Here is a 26,028-nt window from a genome sequence, read left to right as displayed (position 1 = left end):
GCATGCAAAGCAAATGCCCTAGCACTGAGCCGTGGACCCACATAGGCTCCTAAACTGAAAATAACTGTGTAAACAAGTCTTTGTGAGCTTGGTGCTTGCATGATGATTCAGGAAAGCTGTTATGTCTGGTCTAACTGAATAAATCTACTTTCATGGTCTAAATCGTTAAATAAATAATAGTGCAATCCTAAGCAAAGATACTCTTCTAAACCTATTGACTTTGATAGGAGAGTGCAACTGCTTAGGGTTGCATTGTCAATCATTTTTCCATTGTGCCTCAGTCTGAATATTTGGACACCTGAGTCTTTGAACTATAGGATACACTCTTACTGTCAGAGGAGCTTAGCTGAGCAGATTTTAGTTCACTTACATGGGTAAAATGATAAAAGCAACATGAGCCAGTTTGGTGTAGTGATTAAGAGTGGTGGGACTCTAATCTGGAGAACTGAGGTTGATTCCCTGCTCCTTCACTTGAAGCCGGCTGGGTGATCTTGGGTCAGTCACAGTTCTCTAGAGCTCTGTCAGCCCTACCCACCTCACAGGGTGATTGTTGTTGTGGGGATAATAATGACATACTTTGTAAACTGCTCTGAGTGGGCACTGAGTTGTCCTGAAGGGCAGTAATAAATCAAATGTTGTTGTTACTTGGTTTATTTTTCAGAGTTCATTTAAATGACTAGTGTCAGACTTTAATTTTTTTGTTTATAAAATTATTCTAGGGATATTTAGTCAATCTTTTTAAAAACATAATTGACAAACAATCTTGGACTGATGAGGGCTCAATGGCTGAACGAATACTTCGCAGTACCCTTCTCACATTTGCTTGTGTGCGGAAGTACCAGCCATGTGTGGACAAAGCAATGGAATATTTTATGAAGTGGAAGGACTCTGATGGAACTCTACAGTATGTGTTTCACTTTTATATATAAATTCAGCTCCTTGAATCTTCCATTAGGGCAGTAATGTAATGTTTAAGGCTGTGTGCAGCAGAGTTCATATCACCAAGGGTACCCCTTCCCCATGGAGCAATAGAAAAGAATTCATGTAATGATTAGTTGGAAGGTATGAGAGATACAAGAATCTGCATTCTTACATAGTTTATATGAAATGAGGGAAGCCAAGCTGGTCATGAGAGACTGATATATGAGGGGGTCATGAAAAACTGATACGTAAGGGGTTATTTATTAGTGGGGCCTTTGGGTAGACATTTCTGAGTATTGATGCCCTGAAGGTTTATAAGTCACCATCTTATCTAATATCCCTTTAAAATAGTGTTGGGGATCAATGTTTAGTTATTTAAAATATTTATGTGTGCTGTTTCCTGAGCATGTCAGGGCCCGAGGTAGGTAACAGACATGGCATGGTTCCTCCATCCTCAGTCAGGATGTACACAAAAACTGGAGAGGGGTCCACCCATCCTCAATAGGATTATTCACTCTTCAAAGAATCAGAAAGTGTGTCATTGTAGATCATGAAAATACTTTGGCTTTTCCATTTCATAGCACTGTCAAGGCTACCACATTGGCCACTGAGGTCCTATTTTGAACTAAAATTATAACCAAATGTAGAAACTTGCAGTTCGATCCATAATAAGAAGGGGAATACATGTCAGACTATAGCTTGAGGTTTGTTTTTTTTGTTGGTTTATTACAGTTTGCCCAGTGATATTAAACTGGCAGTATATGCTGTTGGAGCGCAGACGGACGAAGGTTGGGATTTCCTTTTTAGCAAATACCAACTACCAAAGTTCAACACTGAAAAAGGCCAGATTGAAGTTGTCCTTACCCTGAGTTGCAATAAGGAAAAGCTCCAGTGGTGAGTGTTTTTCAAATGGTGTTTTGAGGCTCAAAGAACTTTAAACTTCTGTGGCGCTCCTTTTTTCATAATAGCTTAATGACAGAAGTACAAAATGTTTTTTAAATTGTAATGGAAGGAACATTGTCTTACAATTAAAGGTCAATGCATGCACCTATTGTACTTTTGATTCATGTGCACTGGGTTCTGTGACTGCGTTTTATATGTTATCATTTCTCCTGGTGTTTCATGGGGGCAACTCACACTGGAATGGGATTCGACAGGGCAAATCAGATCTTTAGAAAAGGTATGAGAGACATATGCAAGCAGTGGCTGTTGATTTTCAGCTCTAAAGGGTTGGAATTTTTTTTTAAGGTGGGTGTGACTTGGTTGTGCTTGTTGCCCTCTTTCTATGTGTCTTGAGAGATTCGGAGGAGAGAGAAAGATTTGAACAATTGGCTTTTGTTTTTAATAAAATCTCTCCTTATTCCAGGCCCTTCATCGGCTTCTCCACCCACTTCATTTTCTTCACATCTTTGCTTTTCAGTTTGCCCTGTTTTTCTTACGGTTTTGCCCCTCAACCTCATCCACTTCTTATCACCGAGGGACAGAAATCTTGTACTTGCTTGTGCAAGTAAGATATGTTATCTTTTAGCATCCTCATTTTTTCCATCATGATTGTAAAAGTGAAGAGTTAATTCCCTGCAGTGAGGCATAAAAATAGCTGAAAAACGTAAGCTCCATCTAGTCTGCAGACGTGGATGGCCATTGCAGAGCATGCTGGTCTAGCTATCATGCTCTCTTTTCATCTGGTAACAACAATAACAACAACAGATTTATATACCGCCCTTTAGGACAACTTAACACTCACTCAGGGCATCTTCACGACAATCACCCTGTGAAGTGGGTGGGGCCTCTAAATATAGAAGCTTTTCTGACTAATAGGCAGTGATAAACCCTATCCTCCATGAATTTGTCTAATCCCAGTATATTAGTTGTTTTCACAACATGGGATAATAAATACCATAAATTAATAATGAACTGTGTGAAGAGAAATATTTCATTTTTTTTTCTTTCTAAAATTCACTTACCCTGAGTTCTATTTCCTAGGCAGTAGATGCTTGGAATATATCTTGATGGTGAGGGGATCTCTTTTGTTTTGCTGGACTATTTCAGCAAAAGCATGGAGGAGGACCTTCCCCGATAATTAATAATAGATTTGGCCTATCTTTCTTTTCTTTTTTTTGTCTTTGGTGAATGCTGGCTAGTTACTGTAAATACTCTGGCCTTTTTTTGTCTTCCTCTTTTTAAAATGGTTGCAATATTTTTAATTTTAAAGAGACAAGAGCTCATTACAGAAAATTTTTTGGTTGTTGTGGATTTTCCGGGCTGTATAGCCGTGGTCTTGGCATTGTAGTTCCTGACGTTTCGCCAGCAGCTGTGGCTGGCATCTTCAGAGGTGTAGCACCAAAAGACAGAGATCTCTGTGTCACAGTGTGGAGAAGATGTTGGCAGGTAATTTATATCTACTCAGGAAAGTGGGTTTGGGCTGAGTCATCCTGTAGGAGTTTCCCAGGATGTGGAATGCTAATGGAGGGAGGCGTCACTGTATCCTGAGGAGGTTCTTTTGCATACGGATTGGTGCTTGATATGCTAATCTTCTCTACAGGGATATTGTGGGATGTGGAGTATTTCGTTAGCCTGGTGTTTTGCGGGGCTGGAAGCCATGCTCTATTCATTCTTAAAGTCTCTTCTTTCCTATTGAAATTGTGTTTGTGCTTATGAATTTCAATGGCTTCCCTATGCAATCTGACAAAGTAGTTGGAAGTGTTGCCAAGTATTTTAGTGTCTTAGAATAGGATACTGTGTCCTGTTTGAGTTAGGCTATGTTCAGCCACTGCTGATTTTTCAGGATGGCCAAGTCTGCAGTGTCTTTCATGTTCTTTTATTCTTGTCTGGATGCTATGCTTTGTGGTCCCGATGTAAACTTGTCCACAGCTGCAGGGTATATGGTATACTCCTGCAGAGGTGAGGGGGTCTCTACTGCCTTTTGCTGAACGTAGCATCTGTTGTATTTTTCGGGTGGGTCTGAATACTGTTTGTAAGCTGTGCTTTTTCATAAGCTTTCCCATCTGATCAGTGATTCCTTTGATATATGGCAAAAACACTTTTCCTGTGGGAGACTGTTTTTCCTTAGTTGTTTCACTTGTCCTTGGTTTACTCGCAGCATCAGGAAGACTTATAATATTTTGCATGCATACTGTGGTGAACAGTTTTTCATGGGGGTGGCAGTTAAATTTCATTCCCCCCCCCCCCCGCCAGGCCGGCAGAGGCCCAACCTTAGCCATGAGCCTGGCAGAACAACTCTGTCTTGCAGGCCTGGCGGAAAGACAATAAATCCCGCCGGGCCCTGGTCTCAGTAGACAGAGCGTTCTACCAGGTAGGAGTCAAGACCGATAAAGCCCAGGATCTCGTCGTGGCCAGGCAGGCCTCCTTGGGACCACTAATAGCTGTTTTTCTCCCGATCGGAGAGTCCTCCGGGGAATATATGGGGAGAGACGGTCCCGCAGATACTGGCCCCAGTCTGCATAGGGCCTTATAGGTCAGTACTGGAACCTTGAATCTTATCCGGTACTCCACTGGCAACCAATGCAGCTCGCATAGTATTGGTGTTATATGCGCTCTACTTGGCATTCTCGTAATAACACACGCCGCTGCATTTTGCACCAGTTGTAATCTCCAGGTCAGGCTCAAGGGCAGTCCTGCGTAGAGTGAGTTACAGTAGTCCAACTCGAGATGACTGTTGCCGGGATCACTGTAAAGTCACAGGTTGACAGGTAAGGGACAAGTTGCTTGGTCTGCCGCAGATGGAAAAAAGTGGACCTAACAACTGCTGCGACCTGTGCCTCCATTTTTAAGGAGGCATCCAGGATCACCCCCATCGGGCCAGTGCCCCATCGAGGGCAATAGACGATATGGCACCCACAGGTCCAACCTGTGGCTGCACACACCATTTTAGAGAGAATTTGGACATTTAAAAATGCCATGGCACTTATACATAAAATGTCCAATAGCTGTTTTGTCACAGAAAGGTGGGAGGAAGAGGGAAGATCACTTGGTTTAGCTATACTATGGGGATCCAGCCCTTGAGGCATTTTAAATGGCCAAATTCTTATTCAGAATGGTGGTGGCCACTGGTTTGACCTGCAGCCACTGTAGTGTCTAATATGGGGCAGTAGCCTGTAGGGGTGTGTCATTCAGGTTTCCGATTTGGGTAAAATTGGACCCAATTTGCAAAGATTTGGGATTTCCTAATCGGGCCCAGCATGCTGGGCCCAATTCGGAAACCCCAAATCAGAGCTTCCTGAAGCGATTTGTATCACTTCGGGAAGCTTCAGGTCAAGGAGATGGATGGCTTCCTCAGTTCCAGTATCTGCAGCATTTTGATTGGAGTCAGTAGAATCCTTCAAGGCTGACTCCCACTGAGCCACTTTAAGCCTCAATGCATTTTCATGGCATGCTTTGGGCATAAATTGTTTGCAGACAGCACACCACCCAGACAAAACAGGCATTTGTTGTGTCCATCAGACTGAGCCATCTTGTTCCACATTGTGAACACTTCTTGAATAGTGCCTTCAACTCCATGGAGCCAAAGGCCAAACTTGTATCTGTCATTGGAATTGAGGAGTGAAGCGAAGGACACATTCTTCTTGAGCGGTGGCTGAAGAAGAACTGAGGGAGGGAGCCGCTTGCCCTGCCTTTTATAGCCATGCCTAGGGGACAAGCATGCAAAAAGGCTGGGGGGGGGGCATCTCATGCCTTTCAGAGCTTTAGAATGTCCATGGCTGGCTTGTGCATGCAGTATCCCCATGTGGAACTGCACAGGAGATAAGATGATGAATAACAAAAATACTGAAATTCAGCAGTTTTTTTTAAATGCTGTACTTACACTGCAGGTACATAATTAAATTCATCCATGTATTTATGTCAGGGCATATTTCTGTCTTCTGTCAGTGCTTTATGAGGAAGTTTGAAGCCTTATCTCATGGCAGATATTCCAGATGGTTCTATTACAAGGAGGAGTTTTTGGTAGGGATGGGTGGAGTTCCAAAAGTGTGTGCCTCTGAATCACGTTTGATTTTTACAGCTAATGTTAAAATATACATTTTATTTACTAACTTTTTTAGGATAATGGATCAAGCTTTGCAAGGTGACACTATAAAGACTCAAGATCTTCCACACATAGTTGTGTCTGTTGGAAGAAATCCTGATGGTTATCAATTGGCTTGGAAGTTTTTGAAGGAGAACTGGCCAAAACTTGTACAAAAGTAGGTGGTGATTTTAAATGTTATAGTTTGAACAAATGTTTGTTCAAATGTTGAAATGTTTACGGATCTTTATTACGGTTTTTATAGGTTTGAACTTGGCTCTCATTCTCTTGCAAACATGATTACTGGAGTGACAAATAAGTATTCCACAAAGGGACAGCTTGAGGAGGTAAGCACTTCTTTTACTGTCTGTTGCATAAAATCATACAGGACCTAAATTTTAACATGGATAATAACTTTTCTGTTTTGTCTAGCCTTTAGCATTCCCTCACAGATTCTTATTGACCATTCCTCCCATTCATGTCTTTGTGTTTTGCTTTTATTGTTTGCCACCTTGGGGACCATAAGTTGGGGGTGTGGGAAGGATGCTTATTTTAAATAAACTAATATTGAAGATTACCACAGTTCTATTTGGTACAGTTATAAATTTGTATAAAATTCCTGTGATCTTAAAATTGCAAACATTAGGAAACATGGTTCTTCTTACTTTGATCAGGACTGGAATGTTGAGGCCCTGACTTAGATAGACCAGGCTAGCCCAATCTTGTCAAATCTCAAAAGCTAAGCAGGGTCAGTGGTGGTTATTTGGATGGGAGGAAGTCTGGGATCACTGTGCAGAGACATGCAATGGCAAATAATCTCAGAACATCTCTTGCCTTGAAAACCCTACAGGGTTGCCGTAAGTCAGCTGCTTGATGGCACTCTTTTGCACCAGAACTTTATGAATTTTGACCAAAATTTTTTATCTACTAGAATCATAGAGTTGGAAGGGGCCATACAGACCATCTAGTCCAACCCCGTGCCCAATGCAGGATCAGCCTAAAGCATCTCTGACAAATATTCATCCAGCCTCTTCTTGAAAACTGTCAGCGAAGGGGAGCTCACCACCCCCCTAGGCAGCTGATTCCACTTTTGAACTACTCTGACCGCGAAAAAGTTCTTCCTAATATCCAGCCGGTACATTTGTGCATGTAATTTAAGCCCATTGTTTCTGGTCCTACCCTCTGCTGCCAATTGGAACAGGTCCGTGCCCTCCTCCAAATACTTAAAGAGAGCAATCATGTCCCCCCTCAATCTCCTCTTCTCCAAACTAAACATTCCCAAGGCCCTCAGCCTTTCCTCGTAGGGCTCAGTCTCCAGACCCTTGATCATCCTTGTCGCTCTCCTCTGCACCCTCTCGATTTTGTCCACATCCTTTTTGAAGTGAGGCCTCCAGAACTTCGCACAATACTCCAGGTGCGGCCTGATCAAGGCAGTATAGAGAGGGGCTATGACCTCCTGCGATTTCGACGCTATGGCCCCTTTGATACAACCCAAGACTGAATTCGCCTTTTTTTGCCACCGCATCACACTGACTGCTCATATTTAGTTTACAGTCCACTCTTACCCCAAGATCCCTTTCACATATACTACTGCCCAGAAGTGTATCCCCCATCCAGTATTTGTGCTTCCCATTTTTGTGGCCCACATGTAATGCTGTGCACTTGTCTTTGTTGAATTGCATCCTATTCACAGCTGCCCACTTCTCCAGAGTATTCAGGTCTTGTTGAATTTTAATTCTATCTTCTATCTACTAGTAGCAATGCAAAGAACACCAAGGCAGCAAATTTTGTGAAGTCAAGTACTGTATTACAATGTAAATTCTGGAGATATGAGCCTGTGAAATTTTATTTCAGATATGGTGGCACTGTGATAATCTGTAGATCTCCTAATAATAATAATTTTAACTTAACAGGTTAAAGACTTCTTCAGCGCTCTTGACAAAAAAAGCTCACAGCTCCGTTCTGTTGAACAAGCAATAGAAACCATTGAAGAAAATATCCAGTGGATGCATAAAAACCTTGAAAAAATCCAAAAGTGGTTACAGACTAATAGTAAAGTGTGAAATTGTGTGAACCACCATTTCTGAAAAACAACTGTAAGTTCCTAAACAAGCATGAGACACACTATCAACCACTCACTGTGACTCTTCATGTACTTGTGAAATTCTGACAGCAGTACATTTTAGTGCAATTGTTGAGGTTTACCCAGTGACAGAAAAGTTGACCATCTGAGCTCAGTTTCTCAAAGGCAAGAAAAATGCCTGTGTTTTATGCGTATGTTAATGTATTTATAATATTTTCCAAGGTTTATACCAGCATAAAAGTCATGCCAAGGTCAGAGATAAGTAATTTCAACACCTATTGGCTTCTCATGAGATGTGAGAGCCAGTGTAGTGTCGTCAGGAGTGTTGGACTAGGATCTGGGAGACCAGGTTCAAATCCTCATTTTTCTATGGACCAGTGACACACACACACAACCTACCTCATGCGATGGGGGAGAGGAGGAGGAGGATGTGTAAGTGCTTTGGGTCTCCATTGAAGAGAGAGGCGGGGTATAAATGAAGATAACTGAGATACCGGTAGACACTACATAGAAAACATGTACAAGAACATGAAGTAGCATTTAATTATTCCTTTGAAAGTGACACTGACTTTTAATAAGAACAAGCACAAGATACAAACAGGTATACGTGTCTCAGGATAATTGGCATAAATAATTGCAGAACTTGTTCTTAATATTTTCAGTTTGGAAAAAGTCTGCTTCTATCAATGCAACTTCTTCAGATCACTAAATCCACATCGGAAAAAAATTAATTAGGGGAAATAATCACATCTAGGTGAAGTCAGAAGGTGTTCAAATGTCATAAATGACAGAATATTTTTTAAAGGAAAATATCCTCAAGAATAACTCGGAAGCAGATCCCCAAAGTACGTTTTGTGATAATAGGCTGGATTCTATGAACTGCAAGCCTTTTCTCAGAAGATCCCAGGGCAGTCTCTCCAAACTGCCCCCTCCCATGTTCTGGTATTGCTCTTCAGAGAGGTCATGGGGACAGGGAAGGTTGGAAACATCTGCAAGACAGTACAATATTCTTCTCAGAAGTAACATGCAGTTGAAAAACTGAAGATAAACATTACAAATACAAAGAAATACTTTTAAAAAACTTTTATTAGTGTAACACAGAATCTCAATGCAGACTTTCAAATACAGTATAGTATGAACATTACAGATGGGCATGGACAAATCAGAATTCTGAGTTTCCTCAGAGGAAGGAAACAGTCCACTGAGAATACCTACATAGCCCCTCCTTTGAAATAAACTAGAAGTATGGCAAAATCAGCCATGCCTTAACATCCATTCAGTTCAAAAGAGTGCATGGATAACTTTGTGGTAGACTGTGACCTTTGTATCTGTCAATGGTCTAGACAACTAGCTAGCTGAGGCAGACTTTTGACCATTTTACTCTGCTCTGCAAATCAGTGGGAAGACTTGCTACTCAAAGTACATAGCATATCAGAGTCTGCTATTAGAGCCATAGACACACTCTTACCGCAAACAATACCATCAGGGAGAAGAGAGCAAATTTGAACAATCATTGCATCCAAAATTAACTCACAAAACACCTTCAAATCCAGCTGTGCTATGAGCATATATATCAGGAAACAACTACTGCTGTGTCATTTAAATTCCTGCAGGGGAAGGAAAGAGCACTATGCCAGTGTAACATGTTGAGATATATTCTGTCATTGGATTGGCACGTGCAGTTATGTCAGTCAGAGTGATGGAGACTGAAAAACTGCATCTCTTCTAAAGTATCACCAGTCTCCTTTAACAATTCTGACACACAGTTACATTTTTCCTGCAAGCTGTTTAGCAGAGGCAGCAAATACTAAAGGTGGTGATAGAGATGTAAGCTTTAAACTTAGAATACTAACAGTACTGTTCATAATCAGTATTACATATTTAGAAGCTAAGGATGAGAAACAGCTTCTACTTTGCTCTCACTTCTACTTTTCACAACTTACCATTCACTCTTTACTAACTACTGTTGCAAAGGCATACCCACAGTCAGATGATGCCCAAACCTTATCCCAGAATGTTTAATGCATTCATTCAACTAAAAAAAGGTAGTACAGATTTAGTGAATTCTGCTGAGATTTACAGGCACTGTGTGTAGATTATGTGCAAAACTGCAGACTTTTTTGCATTGCTATTAAATCCACAGGAAATACATTTCTTACAAATATAAAGCATCCCTTCCCTCTCAGAGCTGAAGAAAAATGACTAGAAAAAGTTAGTTCATCCATGAAAATAGCAATATGTATGCCTGGCATGGCAAAATATCCAAATACCACAAATACCAAAACCATCCAGGAAACAATCTTGCTTATGTATAATAGCGTTTTTTGTTCAAGTGCAGCTATCCACCATCAAAATGCACTAGTGATGAAAAGCCTGAAGAGAAACAAAAAAGGAAACACAGTATTATATTAGATGAGGGGTTTATCCATCTCATAAAACAGTAGGTATCAGTTGAGAATAATCCTTAAGGCTGAGAAGAAGCAAACAGAAAGCATACAGGAGGTTGGTTTTCCTGTCAGCAGTTTGTGAGGCTCAACCTGTATAGACATGCCCAGTCTTTCCATACATACTTGCTCACTGGTGGTGGTGGTTTTTCCCAAGGAGTGGAGAGGAAAGCAGATCCTTTAACTCAAGTATAGGAAAGGAGTAAGAGTGCCAAAAGCTGTCCCAATAAAGAGTTTCCTGCTTGACCTATGACAAAGAAGTCCCTCCTCCACCCCTTTCTAGAGGTCAGTACAGAAAGAGAAAGAGGGCCTTGTACAATGTGGTACCTCACAAATTAACAAGTGGACCATTTTGTATAAATGTGTGCGCGCACTCCTGATATTGAACAGAATGGACGTGAGCACTCAATGACATGAATTCCTTCAAGGAGCCAAAAATTCATTTTAAAGTAGTTAAACTTTCAAGCATAGCTGCCTGTGATGGCCCTTGACCTGCTATATTTCCATTCATCCTGTACAGCATGAAAAATCTAACATTCTCCTACTTATTTGCTTGTGTTTTAAGTATGTGTAAAAATGGACCTGTTAAAAATTCTGGAAATTGCTCCAAACAAAGGAGTGATAGTATGCATGATTCATCATTAATAATAATTTTTAAAATGTTAATTAATTGAAAGGTCTAAGCAGTGGCAGCTCCATCAATTGAGATTTGCTAATTCATCTCATAGCTGTGAAAAATTGTTTTTTCTTCTTAAAAGTCAGGGTTTTTTTTTTTTTAAAAGATATCAATCCATTTAAAATCATTCATTTATAACAGATGTGCACAAGGATAGCTTGAAAACTCTTACCCAGTGACATTTAATTTTTTTTTTGTTTTTCAGATTTTGCACCGGAAGACTGCTCCTTTGCCTTAAAAGGGAAAAGAAAAACCCACATCATGTAACTGCAGTCAAACAAAGAACACTGAGAATAAATATCAGAAATTAAAAAATAGCCAGTCTGTAACAAAAATTTTAAATATGAATATTTATCAAGAACAATTGAACTGAATGAAAGGCATTTTGATTTCTGGCCAATATACAATCAGAGGGCCAAGCTACAAGTGACAAATGACACTTGAATGGCAAGTGTATTTCTCCCTGTTCACTTGCCCTCCACTCAATCCACTTGCCAGGCAAGTGTCTTTCGTCATGTGTAGCTTGGCCCCTAGTTAGATCTCCCAATATTTTTCTTTTTCTCTTTAACTTCTCCATGTACTACTTCCTCAATCTCCCTCAGCTGCTATTCAGCTCAGAGGGAACAACATCAGGCAGGCCTGTCACAGATTTGCCATGTATAACACAGTCTGGCACTTGGGACAAATTTATACATGTATCGGAATTATGCCACAGCTACAAAACAAAAGGTGATTTGCTCTCACAGTTTAAATACCTAGAGACCAAGCTGTTGTATCACCTAACATTGCCTCAAGAAATGTGTGTACCACATTTCTTAACAGTCTTGGAATTGTTTTCATATCTCTTTATTTTCCTCAGATAATTTGACTACTGATGTGATCAAGCTCAGCCATTTTGATTTAACTTTTAGTAAGGTACATATTTTTTTAAAAGGTTATATGCTGTTATAATGTCATAAGTTCTTGTACAAAGATGGTCAGAGTATGCAGCTCTTATATACAATGAAGTAACAAATATTGGCTTTAAAATTCAGTAGAAGCTGGCACGTACAAGCTTGAGAATTTACATGGCCAACTTCTAAACATGCCACAAAAGCACTCTTAGAGAAGTGTGTTGCAACTTTTGGGCCTCAAATTCATGACTTTTATTTTGTGACCCTTTAAAACTATGGTGTGTGTACATCAGTACCTGCTGGTTCAGAACTATGTAGTCCCTTGTACTCCCAGATTCTCCCACTTCTTCTCTTAATTGTTCTCCCTGTTTTCAAATAATTTCAGAGTATGCACAGCAGCTTCACAAATTGCCCATGTTAGTAGTGGCAGAGGTGATGTAAAACAGGTCAGAACAGAGAATAAGTTCTTCTATGTGTCTTTTCCCCCCCCCCAATATCTCTTTACTTACGGACAGTCAGAACTCCCAGAACAGCTTCAGCCTCATGCAGTGATCCCATGACTAGTCTAACCACATAGTGTAAATTTTGACATTGCTAATAATAAATGTCCTACCTTTTTGGAAGCTTTGGGTTTCTTTTCATCCTTAGTAACTGATTTAGCTGTGGCAGTATCTTGTGCTTTTTCATTCTGTACTCAAGAGGGGAAAAAACTCTCTTTGAATGATTTGAACACATCAAAGGCTGAAAAAGTTTGAGGAACAAAAAACTTTGATCCAGGAAAGAGGCATCTATGCAGAGTTCAAGTTACACCCACAGGAAACAGAAGGGGGGAAAAACCCTTCATCTTCTACCAGCTCAACATGTAAATATGCAAATTCACACATATTTCTATTAATGAGAAGTTTGTTTACAAATTTGTGATCATTCATTTCAATAGATATACACCATATTCCATTAGCAGAAGTCTGGTTTCCAGATTTAAGATCATTTATACCTCAGAGGAAGAAACAGGACATTCAACAGTTCTCTTCCAGCAAAGACTCACCCTCGCACCTCATGTTTCCTATTTAAATTCTGTCACGGCTAACCATTCTTAGTGGGGGAGCATGTTGGTGATAAACATGACCAGGAAGGAATTTTACCCAGGGCTATAATTGGCTAATAGGCCCTGGGATCTTTGCCTTCTTCATATTAAAGAATATATACTAGAGACGTATACGAACCGAAGTTCATCACGAACCGAGGCAGTTCATGGTTTGCAAACCGGCAGTTCATGGGAGCTAATTTCTCACAAAATGTGATGAATTTTAGCCCAATTTGTTTGGTTCATATTTCAGTTTGTCACTGCAGACAGCATGGTGGTGATCAATCAGCTTTGTAGGCAACGGCCAGAGGGCGGGGCTCTCTGCAGACCTTCTGCTGACCCAGAAGTGATGTTTTCACAAACCGAACAAACCGGTTCATGAACTGGGGTAAGTTTGTGAAAGTTTGTGGTTCATGAAATGAGCCGAACCATGAACCACACAGTTCGGAATTTTCAGGTTTGTACCCATCTCTAATATATAGTGTATGCCTGATTGCACTGTTAATGAAAGCATACCTGTCACAACCCCTTTTCTGTAATTAGTTAGATTTTGCCTTTAACCCTCTTCTTACACCCTCTGGTGAGTGTGCCATTCGGATTTCCGATTCGGGAAAAATACCTGAATTGGACCAAATTTGTAAACATCTGGGATTTCCGAATCAGGCCCAGCATGCTGGCCCCAATTCAGAAATGCTGAATCAAAGCTTCCCGAAATGATTTGGGTGGCTTTGGAAAGCTCTGGGGCGCTTTCAAACCCAGCAGAGGGATTCCTTTCCTGCCACTTGCAAGCGGCAGGAAAGGGCCCTTCCCTCTTCAGCTGGCCTGCATTGGGTGAAGACTGGCATTTAGTTTCAAACTGAAAACTTCGCTTCTTCACCTGATAGAATTGCATTGGGTGAAGAAACTGAACTTCTTGCCGCTGTCATTCACCCAATGTGATTGGGTGAAGAAGCCCCACAACTTCCCTTCGCCTGCTGCAGACGGGCCAGGGGATTCCCTGGCTGCTTCCGCAGCAGGTAAACAGAGCGCCTGGTGGGGCTGCAAGCTTAAGCCTACAGCCCCGTCACTTCCCTTTGCCTACTGCGGAAAGGGCAATGGGATTCCCTGGCCCCTTCTGCAGCTGGTGAACAAAACGGCCACCGGCGGGGCTGCAGTCTTAAGCCTACAGCTCCGCCACTTCCCTTCACCTGCTGTGGAAGGGGCCAGGGAATTCCCTGGCCCTTTGGGCCAAGTGGAGGGGCAAGATTCCCTGGCCCCTTCTGTAGCTGATGAATGGAGTGCCCGGCAGCACGGTTACAGCCTAAGCCTATAGCCCCACCATTTCCCTTCACCTGCTGCGGAAGGGGTCAGGGGATTCCTTGGCCCTTTTAGCCAAGGGGGGGGGGCAGGTTTAAATCTACACTTGCAAGCGGCTAGAAAAGTGTAGGTTTAAAGTTCTCGCCCTGCTGCTTATTTGACCCGATGGGAGGGAGAAGAGGGAATTACCATCCTCCCCTTCACCAGATGGGAGGGGGGAGAAGGGAACTCCCTTCTCCCCCCTCCCATAGGGTCAAATAAGCAGTGGGGCTGGAAGTTTAAATGTCTTTTAGGTGTGCTCCAAATCTTTATGGAGCATACTGAAGCCAGTCAGTCGATAAGTGTTTTCCGAAGCGGAAATTCTGAAGCAGGAAAACTGAATTTTTTTTCTTGCACACCCCTGATTCCTACCACCAGGAATTATTTTCCAAAATAGTTAATTTAAATTTCCCCTTTAATAACATGCCCAATCGTCAGGCTCCTTTGTGGTACTATGTGGTCCTTAGAATGGGATATAGGAATAACATATTCTGGGATGAACTAAACAAAAACAAAATAGACTTTTATTTTTAAAAGAAGTGTTACCGGTTTCGCAGCTTGATGGTTTCATAGATAGTTATTCGTTCTTAAAGTTTTCTTGCATAGGCTCAGTCACACACACATAACTTTCTCAGCTGCACATATACACTTTGCCCTCTTTGGACAGAATGATTGTTCTCTCATAGACACACACAGTTCAGGCTTCCACACAGGTTGCCTGTCTAAACCAGAATCAATGTGTTCTCTCAGAAATATACAGACATTCTCAGGCTGCACACAGCTTGCCTGTCTAAACCAGAACGCCTTTTTTACCAATCAGATTTCACTCCAGTCACACTTCTCAACTCCACCCATACTCTCAGTCATCAACCAATCATCTCACTCATCCCCATCTTTCACCCCCATCACACCAAGCATTTAAAGATACACACACATTTAAAATCAGTAACAGTCACAACTCCTGATGTGCGTAGGTCATGTGTTCATCAACAGAATTACTGAAGACTGAGGATTGATATTGTGGAAAGAATATTTCCTGTATATTGTGAATGACTTTTGTTTTGTGGTTGTATATCTGCCTGTACACGTTATATCCAATTATCAAGTATTGTTAATTACCAGTTCACAACATGGTGTTATTTGGTTAACTTAACATTCACACAGTGGTCCAGTAGTATACAATTATATGGCATGTAGGCATTGCCTAGGAAACATAGTACAGGCTGGGCTCCCTGCATGACCATAAAAGTGGGGTCCCCTTGAGGGGGCCAGTGGGTCGTGGTACATGGCAATCACCATTAGGGCTGACACATCAGCCACATTCCCAGGAAAATAGTGATGGGTAGGAACAGCAGTCTCTGCCACATGCAGCCCTCATTAACAGCCCTCTTCCCTTGGTTACCCCAATATTCAGGCTAGGGAAGGTGATAACAGATGCCTTCTGACAAGGCATCAAAGAATTAAAAAGAAAAGCCAGTTATAAAGAAACATTTTGATCACCAAAGAGGATTCCCTTCAGGTAACTATTGAGAATGAATAAAAATGGAATTTATACTTAGGAAATAAATAGATGTTGACTAGACTTTGCAATACACAGATGGGGCAATTTAATGCTTACTCTTCCATTGCCACATAATCTAGTGTTTAAAAAGTCAGTTTGGTTTTTCCACTGCTCTGAGTCTGCCAAGAGATCTGTATTTTGCCTGGTGTGTCTACTTTTGATCAACTGCAGGTTTTTGTATCCCCAAAGGGGTGCCTTTATATTTTGCTTCTTTCCTGAAGGCTGAAGGCACAACTTAATAACAAGTACCAGCTCACAATAGTGCTAGCAAGTCAAGGCCTTAAGATCATGGCCTGAAACATTTCAAGTCCTCCCCCTTTTGTTTTTGACATCCTATCTGATAAAAAAAAAAATCTGGAGAGCTTGAATGTTTGCACACTGACAACCGCCAATTCTAGAGGAACGGTTTGATCTACATTCTTAACCTAACAAACATAGAAGCAACCTGTATGATTCATCCTCTATTAACTGCAACGTGGCTGATTTATTGGGAGTCATCCAGAAATCTGCTAAGAATACCAATAAAACAAGCTGCTCTGAAGGAGAAGTGTCATTTCCAACTGCAACACAACAGTTCCAGTGGGGTAGCCGTGTTAGTCTTTCATAGCAAAGCAAAACAGAATACCAGTGGCATCTCAAGAACTAACAACATTTATTCCAGTATGAAGTAAATCCCATCATTACCACAATTTATTACAAAAAATACCAACCCCTCAATTCATAAGAGGAAAATAATTAGGCAAAAAAAAGCCTAAATGGAAGAAAGTGCCACAGAGCCTTCAACAGCAGATGGAGCTCTAAAGCAGTTATATGAAGCTAGTGGAACCATGGATGTTTCACTGACTTGGAACTGACACGAGATATTGAAAGCATGGTAAACATGCTGTAGTTCACATGTTGCAAAGCACATATTTTCCTACACACACAGTGCAATTCTATGCAGAATTATCCCAGTGTGCCGCAACTGAAATGACAGGAATGCACTGACAAGGATGGATTCCATTAGAAGCTTACATGGAGCTCTTGTATCAGGATAAGACTCCTTGCATCAGAGAATAATACCACCATTAGCACAAGTCGGATCCAATCCAAAGTATTTCCAGGTAGGAAAATCATGGCTCAAACACAACCCAGAATCTGGCCGTCTTTTATATCCTTTCTCTACTTAAATTAAACTCCTCCTTCAACATACAAGTAACAAAAGTGACCCAATTTATGTTTTTGCTCAAATTGGTTTAATTTTTTTAAAAAATGTTTTAACCAAAGCGATTGTGCACACTGCATCTATGGAGTAGCATAAGCAAAACTCTGCTTGCAGCAATATGAATTAATAAGAAACATGCCCAAAGCATGCTTGACAGCAGCATGTTCTCCAGTTCCAATTTTAGTAACTCACTTGTAAACCTATGCAAGTTGACTCCAACTGTGCTGACTGGTGAATTACAGTAGCATCTTTAAAGCAGAATCTTCTACTGGAAAATAAATGCTTCAGATCTTAGGGAAAAGGCCTCACCTTTGTTGGTGGTTGCTGAGATACAGGAGCTTTCCCACAGTCATCAAAGTCTCCAGAAAGTGCATCAATAGCTGCTGAGTCATCAGCTGGCTTCTGCAATAAAAGAACATTTTAAAAACAAAGTATTCCCGTAAGTTTTAAAAGAAAAGACAATCCCCATTTTAAAAGCAGCTTCCCATTTCTAGTTTAAAAACAGCAGCTGTAAACCAGCTAAATGTTAAGAACTTAAATTTATAACATAAATTCCACTGAATTGATGGGCCTAACCAGGCACCGGCTTTCTAGATATATGTAAAATGGACATGCAACCTTTCTGCATACTCATCAGGCAGCTCCTACTATAATTGAGGAGGGCCATACTCCGTGATAAAGTGCAGACAAAAGATCCCAAGTCTTTGAAGCTACAAGTCAGATGTCAGGCAGCAGGCAATGGAAAAGAAATGTCTCTGCAAAGCTGCTGCTAGTTACAATAGACAACACTGAGCCAGATAGATCAATGGCCTGACAGAATAAGGCAACTCCATATATGTAGCTCTGCAAGTCCCACGCTAGATCCTCCTTTGCCACCACTCTCAGAGATAACTGATGAAGACAACAGGAGAGTAACAGGATGAAATTACAGGATTGGATGTGAACCCACTCATCTTTCAAGCTGCAATGCCCCATAAATGACTGAAATTTAATGCAGCATTTACTTTAGAGCAATTATTGTTTTTACCTTTTGTTCTTTAGGTTTCTTACCATCCTTGCCTGTTGGCTTTATAGGCTTGCCCTGAAAAAAGAAGGGAGAGATGAAATCTATCACCTTTTCTTTTCAAGCCTGCCCATACCTTGCTTATAATATAAAAACCCTATGTGTCAGTGGATTGCAGAGCTGTTCCTAAAAGGTATTTTGCTGTTAAGTACCACCTCTGAGTCCATTTATTGATTAATGTGATCAGATTGCCTGAAAACTGGGACTCTTGTTTCTCCTTGTTAAAAGCCCTTTTCAAGTGGTTAATCAAAAATGAATTCATGCAAGTTCCAAACATGAGCAATGAAGCTAGATACGTCTTCCTCCCAGGGATAAACCACTACTGTAGTTTATGTAGTGTTTGTGAACAAAATGGAAGCCATCAAAGACTTTATAGGGGCCTAAACATAATTCTCACTCTATACACACTATTAATATTGATGAGTCTGGACACAGAAAACATATGCTCACCTTCTCATCTGAGTCCAGAAGATGCCTATATTCAGGAGGGATTGTATCATCTCTCTCTCCAAGTTTGTCTTTATGCTCAGATTTAGCCTTTTCCTATAAATGACAAAATGAGCAATTTTTCTGGACCAGTCAAAGCAATCAGTGGTTACAGATAATGCTCTCTAACAGCAGCCGCCCCCCCCCCCCCCGCGCCTTTGTATTTTTGAAAGTACAAACATGGTTTGACTGGTATCACTTGGATGAACGTTATCATTGCTATATTTATAGGATTTTTTTAAAAAAAAACACCAATGATTGCACCAAATATTGAAAAGGTTGAACAGAAATAGTATTACAATTTGAGTTTCAGATGAAAGCTAAACTCAAATTAGTTTGTTGAATTATCAAGGGTTTTGAAACAATACCCCCCTCATATGTTCAATCATAGCGGATTCTTAAACACATTCAAAAGAACACTCTTGTAAACTTTCAGTTCAGCTTGCAGAAGTTACCTCCCAGAAGTTACTGGGCTCAGTCATTTTAAAAATTAGAGCTACTCATCTGCACACCATACCATTCTGATACCATCCAAATATATTTCACATACACAAAAATGCATTTTTTAAAAAATCAGTTGACTATCACATTTATGAACTCAGGGGCCCTCTCTCTCTTATTAGTTAGGAAAGGGAAGAGAGAAAGAATACTACAGCCAGAGATGGCTTTCAACACAATTAGGAGGGTACAGCCTCACAAAGTTGCCAAAATCAATTGCACGAAAAGGGGTACATAAAATATTGTGAAACAGATGTGTGTTTTTTTCCTTCTTCAGAACAGGCTGTACCCAGTAATTCTGTTAACATTTTCTTTTATTAATCCACATGGGTACTTTGGGACATCTAAAAAACCTTAAATTTATACAGCAAAACAAGACATATTTAAATAACTAGACCCTTTTCAACATATTAGATGATTAATAAATCTAACTATTTGGGGGGATTATAGCCAATGTATAATATGCATAGTATAACTTTATCTGGAAGTTGCAATAAGCGTGAGGCGTGTATGTTGAGATCATGAGACTAAAGGGTGTGGTGAGTTCTGTGAGAAAGCCCAGATGAATGGCCTGAAAAGTCTCTATGAGGTGCTTCCTCAAACCCCTCCAGACTCAGCTCTTTCAGCTTTCTATGCACATTCAGAGGAAAGTGGGGGAGCACAGTGCCTAGCAAAGCAGCTGTGCACAAAAAAAGCTTTTTTTCTCACCTTTACTTTATCCACAACTGGTTTGTTTTCATCTGGGTCAGGTTCTCTTTGCCCCAATGAGTCTGCGAGAAGATCTGCAGCATCATCAAGTTCTTTACCACCCTAAAAAAGAGGAAAATATAGAATCTCAGATACTGTATTTATATTAAAGATTATAATAATTGGTGTATTATTCTCACATGCAATAACAAACATTGGCAGCTACTAAAATACGAATAACCAGATGAAAGATCAAAAGGGCATGTGAAAGCACAGTTATTTGTACAACGGGATTCTGCTGCAAAGAAAGGCCTACATCTTCCAGCATGGATAAACCAGGGTCCTTTTTTCTGGTAATACTCAGCAGTACTGAGCACTGGCACCTTTTGGCGGGGGGTGGTGGTGGTTGTCTCTTAAGTCTGGAGGGAGAAAGTGGTGGAAATCACTGTAAACACATAGATTAGTACCAGGAGTATCAGAACTTTTCTTTTTCTACAGAAGTTTTAAACTCTAAAGATTATAATCAGCATTCCTTTACACAGCAAGTGGATAAAAATATTAAAGGGAGGGGAGGCAGCAGGAAATGCTGCAAGTCACAGGTTTTAGTCACAGGAAGTAAGTAAAGCATGTTCTGCTTACTGGGCCGACTGTTGCTGGTGGAGCTGATGAATGCACTGCAGAAGCTGAGGCAGAAGAAACAACTTCTTCAGTGGAGGATTTGCTAGCAGCAGTAAGTTTCTGCAATAAAAAGCAATTTCATAAACCCATATTAAAATTAAGGCCACAAATAAAAGGACAAGTATAAAGGAAAGATAATTTATAAAATTACACAGGCACCGGGCCACTTAATTCCAGACTAATGCTACATCAACTTGAACTAGACAGAAATTGCCATATGCCTTGCATCTTCTGCAACTTTACTCCAATCACTGTTCTAAACATTCATTTTCAAAATAGCCTCCAAGTGCTGCTCTTCTTTTCAAGACTTATCTGCCACCAAACTTTGGATGGACAGGGAACAGCTAAAATCCAAACCTCTCTAGGCTGCAAGTGAAAGGATCTCTGCAAGTGAAAGGATCTCTGCACTCCTTGGCAATCTATGATTTGCCTATTTTCTCCTTGATGTAGGAAATAGGAATTACATTGCTTGCACAGATAGAGATGGAGGTGGTAGGAAAAAAAGGGTGTGGTAGCCAAAAAAGGCTAGTGAGAATTTCTGTTTGTTACAGCAGGTAGGCAATGTATTGGCTAGTCAAGCTGCACTGCCATCTCCTCTGTCCCTTGATTTTCCCACCAGGTTATTTTGGGGGGGGGGGGGGCTCCACTTGTAAGTACTGAAAATTGGTACCTCACATAATTCCTGCCTTTTAAGATATATCATAGATTTCACTGCTGAGACCACAATTTAATGGCCTACAATTGTTCTTTTATTATAATAAATATCTTAATGTGATCTCTCTGGCCCATATTCTTGTTACTGAAGGACCTTTTATAGGAGATCACTGTTGATTCAAAATGTCATGTCTAGTTTAACAGAACCTACTAAAATGGTTGATTTTGACAGTAAATGCCTTATTCTGAGAATCTCCATCATTTCTAGTTTTCAAGAGCATAATTAAATGTCAGTGAATCAGATACTCAGATTGTCTACAACAAACAATAGGTACCTGTCTGTCACTGGACCTAAACTCTAAATAAACTCATATTTTCCCACAAACTTACTTGAGGTAGAGCCTTTGATGTTGGTGCTGAAGAACAAGAAAATCCTTCTGATAAAGCATCGAAAAGCTCACTTTCACTCATGGGCTGGAGAAGAAATAAAAGCATAACACTAGTTCCCTCTTATCCTTAAAAAATACTTGGCAATTAAAACCAACATTTGGTGTTCACACTTCAGTGTTAAAATATGAAAGAAATTAATGGAGACTGGTGTGAAACCGAAGTCCTACAAGCCTCTGCTTATTTTCAAGCAAAAGTACCAAACTATCAATCAAGTACTACAAATGATACTTGGATTCTCTCTCACTTTCTGTTTGTGAGTCTCTCTACACAAGACATCTTATATGAGGATGCTCAAGTTTAGGGAGATGCAATGTTATCTGGGAAGCTGGAGATTGCTCCTCAGAGGGTTTGTTAATTTCATCTTCGCCTCTGGAAGGGGAGAGAGCCTTTGGGGAGGCGAAGATGAAATTAACAAACCTTCTGAGGAGCGATCTCAGCGGGCTCCGCTACTTTCCTGTAGAGGGGTGAAACTACGCTTCCTGGCTAACATTGTGTCTCCCTCTACTTGAGTGTTTTTGTGTATGATGTCTCATGTAGAGACACTCTGTGACAATAGGAGATTTAGGGAACTTACTAAAGATAAGTTATAAACCAAAAGGAAGTGTTTAGAAAAGTTTCATAAAGTATAAAATGTGGCAATCCAATCAGGCCTATCCTTCGTTAGAATAAATTACTAAATGTGCAGTAAATAGTTGTAGATTTTGCAGGCTGTATGGCCATGGTCTTGGCATTGTAGTTCCTGACGTTTTGCCAGCAGCTGTGACTGGCATCTTCAGAGGTGTAGCACCGAAAGACAGAGATCTCTCAGTGTCACAGTGTGGAGAAGATGTTGGCAGGTAATTTATATCTACTCAGGAAGGTGGGTTTGGGCTGAGTCATCCTGTAAGAGTTTCCCAGGGTGTGAAATGCTAATGGAGGGAGGCTTCACTGTATCCTCAGGAGGTTCTTTTGCATATGGATTGTTGGTTGATATGCTAATCTTATCTGCAGGGCTATTGTAGGATGTAGATTATTTTGTTAGTTGGATGTTTTTCAGGACTGGAAACCATGCCCTATTCATTCTTAAACTCTCTTCTTTCCTGTTGAAATTGTGCTTATGCTTATGAATTTCAATGGCTTCCCTGTGCAATCTGACGAAGTAGTTGGAAGTGTTGTTGTTTTTTTAGTAGTGAACAAAGTCAAATACTTGGGAGTGGAAGTGACAGCGAAAAATATTGATTTATATAAGAATAACTATGACAAGTTATGGCAACAAATAGATAAAGATATGATTAGATGGAATAAAATGAACTTATCATGGTTAGGTCGTATTGCAGTAATCAAGATGAATGTTCTTCCAAGAATGATGTTTCTACTACAGACAATACCTATTGTTAAAGATAGTAAACAATTTGAAAAGTGGCAGAGAACGATGTTAAACTTTGTTTGGGCTGGAAAGAAACCCAGAGTTAAAATGAAAGTTCTCTATGATGCAAAAGAAAGAGGAGGTTTACAATTACCAAATTTCAAATTATACCATGAAGTGGTATGTTTGGACTGGCTAAAGAAATGGTTGACATTGAAGCATTGGAAGTTGTTAGCATTGGAAGGATATAATAAACTATTCGGATGGCATGCATATCTATGGTATGACAAAGTAAAAACAGACTCTATGTTTCTACATCATTATGTAAGAATAAGCTTGTTTGGTGTATGGACTAAATACAAGAAATATATGGAAGAGACTATACCAATGTGGATTATCCCTGCGGAAGTAGTAAATCCAAGAACAGAATATGCAGGGGAAGACTGGTTGACATATAAAGAGATTCTTGAGATAAAGCAGAACAATTATTTGCTTAAAGGCAATGATGAATTGCCATTCCAATATGGATGGTTTCAATATATGCAGATAAAAGATTTGTATGAGAAAGACAAAAGGAAAAATGGTTTTAGACTACAAAATTCTGAGATTGAGAATTGTTTGCTTCAGGGGGGGAAGAAAATAATTTCTAAAATATATAAGATATTACTGAAATGGTTCACAGAGGAGGAGGTGGTTAAAGTTCAGATGGTTAAATGGGCAATAAATTGTAATAGGAAAATTTCAGTGGAAGCTTGGGAAAAGGTATGGAAAAATGTAGTTAAAATTTCAGCATGTACCATGGTGCGTGAAAATGTTTATAAAATGATGTATAGATGGTATTTAACACCGAAGAATTTGGCCAATGGTAATAGTCAGATGTCTGATAAATGTTGGAAATGTAAACAGCATGAAGGTTCATTCTATCATATGTGGTGGACTTGTGATAAGGCAAAACAGTTCTGGGGGGATATAGTAAAGGTTATGTCGGATATTTTACAAAGGAATATAAATAAAACCCGGGAATTGTTGTTATTAGGTATGAACCTAGAAGACTTTGATAAAATGGACAGAGTTATGGTGTTTTATATGATTACGGCGACCAGAATGTGTTATGCACAGTTGTGGAAGACTCAGGAGATACCATCTATGGAAGATTGGATTTTGAAAGTTTTGAATATGGCAGAAATGGACAAGTTAACAAGGAAATTGAAAGAACAAGAAGAACTGGAATATATATCAAGCTGGGAAAAATTTAAGAAATATGTGGAGAAAAAGTGGGACATGAAGGGGAAATTGTGGTCTTTGGATAGTTGTTAAGGGGAGATAGAAACTTACTTAAGGTTAAAAGGGGGTATATTATTATATTTTAATGGATTAGTATAGAGTTATAGTATTATAAAGTTAAGAGTAAGATAGTATAATTATTTGGAAAAGTATAAGATTGAATAACAAGATTGTATGGGTAATAGGGAGTATATATGATATTTCAGTGATGTAATAGAAGTAATAATATAGATAATAGGTATTTAAGGAATAGTATATTATATATATATATATATATATATATATATATATATATATATATGTACTTACTATATACTTACATAATTTTCATACTCTTAATTTAGATAAGTATTATATTAAGATAGTTAATACAAGTAAATAGATTAGATACATATTATATATATTATAATAGATTTTAAGAATTTATATGATATATTCTTTAGATTAAGTTGGGGATGGAAAACTGTTGGGAGTCACTAGAAAAAGGGGGGGGAAGGATGGGGAAAATGCAATGGGGTGGAAAATGATAATGACTTGTATGTTTATATTTGTAAACCCAGCCAATAAAAATTCTTTAAAAAAAATGAAGTAGTTGGAAGTGTTGTCCAGTATTTTAGTGTCCTGGAATAAGACACTGTGTCCTGTTTGAGTTAGGCTATGTTCAGCCACTGCTAATTTTTCAGGATGGCCAAGTCTGCAGTGTCTTTCATGTTCTTTTATTCTTGTCTGGATGCTACGCTGTGTGGTCCCGATGTAAACTTGTCCACAGCTGCAGGGTATGCAATATACTCCTGCAGAGGTGAGGGGGTCTCTACTGTCTTTTGCTGATCATAGCATCTGTTGTATTTTTCTTGTGGGTCTGAATACTGTTTGTAGGTTGTGCTTTTTCATAAGTTTTCCCATCTGAGCTGAACATATTCATAAGCATAAGCACAATTTCAACAGGAAAGAAGAGAGTTTAAGAATGACTAGGGCATCGTTTTCGGTCCTGAAAAACACCAGACTAACAAAATACTCTACATCTTACAACAGCCCTGCAGATAAGATTAGCATATCAACCACCAATCCATATGCAAAAGAACCTCCTCAGGATACAGTGAAGCTTCCCCCCATTAGCATTGCACACCCTGGGAAACTCTTACAGGATGACTCAGCCCAAACCCACCTTCCTGAGTAGATATAAATTACCTGCTAACATCTTCTCCACACATTGATACTGAGAGATCTCTGTCTTTTGGTGCTACACTTCTGAAGATGCCAGTCACAGCTGCTGGCGAAACGTCAGGAACTACAATGCCAAGACCACGCCCATACAGCATGCAAAATCTACAACAACTAACGTTCTCCGGCTGTGTAAGCCTTCGACAATATATTGTGCAGTAAATACTTCTTTCTTTTTCTTAATTGGAAAAAAGCGTCAGTAAAAAAAGTATTTTAAAACATATCTCTAGTATTTTTTTTTTTACTTACTTGAGATTTGTCTTCAGGTTTTGGTAAAAGAGGCTTCCCATCTTTACCCTGCAAAGAAAATAATAGCTGTGCTATAAATACATTATGACAAATTATTAAATTTCATGCAAAATAATTTTGTGGCAATGGCAAATTCAGACAGTTGACTTCTAGTAATCATAAAAGTAACAAGCATAAGAGGACATAACC

General features: G+C 39.8%; 2 protein-coding genes across 11 annotated transcripts in view; one reads left to right on the top strand and one right to left on the bottom strand.

The window, feature by feature from the left end:
• ERAP1 (endoplasmic reticulum aminopeptidase 1) overlaps positions 1–12,663 on the top strand; it is a 38,678-nt gene extending 26,015 nt beyond the window's left edge. For 3 of the 4 annotated variants that reach the window (XM_054986461.1, XM_054986462.1, XM_054986463.1), the window contains exons 15-20: positions 720–904; positions 1,654–1,815; positions 5,982–6,122; positions 6,210–6,291; positions 7,858–8,040; positions 11,353–12,663. In XM_054986461.1, coding sequence (XP_054842436.1) covers positions 720–904; positions 1,654–1,815; positions 5,982–6,122; positions 6,210–6,291; positions 7,858–8,007 — 720 coding nt within the window. In that variant the 3' untranslated portion in view covers positions 8,008–8,040; positions 11,353–12,663. Of the gene's footprint in view, positions 1–719; positions 905–1,653; positions 1,816–5,981; positions 6,123–6,209; positions 6,292–6,875; positions 7,080–7,857; positions 8,041–11,352 lie in introns of those variants that run through there. The other variant, XR_008597511.1, reaches the window with a different exon arrangement.
• Positions 9,096–26,028, bottom strand: part of CAST (calpastatin) — an 80,333-nt gene continuing 63,400 nt past the window's right edge. For all 7 annotated transcript variants that reach the window (XM_054986455.1, XM_054986456.1, XM_054986454.1 and 4 more), the window contains 10 exons: positions 25,840–25,887; positions 21,681–21,764; positions 20,598–20,696; positions 19,980–20,081; positions 18,738–18,830; positions 18,252–18,305; positions 17,534–17,626; positions 12,654–12,728; positions 11,320–11,380; positions 9,096–10,400 (listed from right to left, as the gene is read on the bottom strand). In XM_054986455.1, the coding sequence (XP_054842430.1) occupies positions 11,330–11,380; positions 12,654–12,728; positions 17,534–17,626; positions 18,252–18,305; positions 18,738–18,830; positions 19,980–20,081; positions 20,598–20,696; positions 21,681–21,764; positions 25,840–25,887 (699 nt within the window). In that variant the 3' untranslated portion in view covers positions 9,096–10,400; positions 11,320–11,329. The remainder of the gene's footprint in view (positions 10,401–11,319; positions 11,381–12,653; positions 12,729–17,533; positions 17,627–18,251; positions 18,306–18,737; positions 18,831–19,979; positions 20,082–20,597; positions 20,697–21,680; positions 21,765–25,839; positions 25,888–26,028) is intronic.

The sequence above is a fragment of the Eublepharis macularius genome, chromosome 8 (genome assembly GCF_028583425.1).
Source record: "Eublepharis macularius isolate TG4126 chromosome 8, MPM_Emac_v1.0, whole genome shotgun sequence".
Classification (NCBI taxonomy): Eukaryota; Metazoa; Chordata; class Lepidosauria; order Squamata; family Eublepharidae; genus Eublepharis; species Eublepharis macularius.
This window is presented reverse-complemented; position numbering and strand designations above follow the sequence as displayed.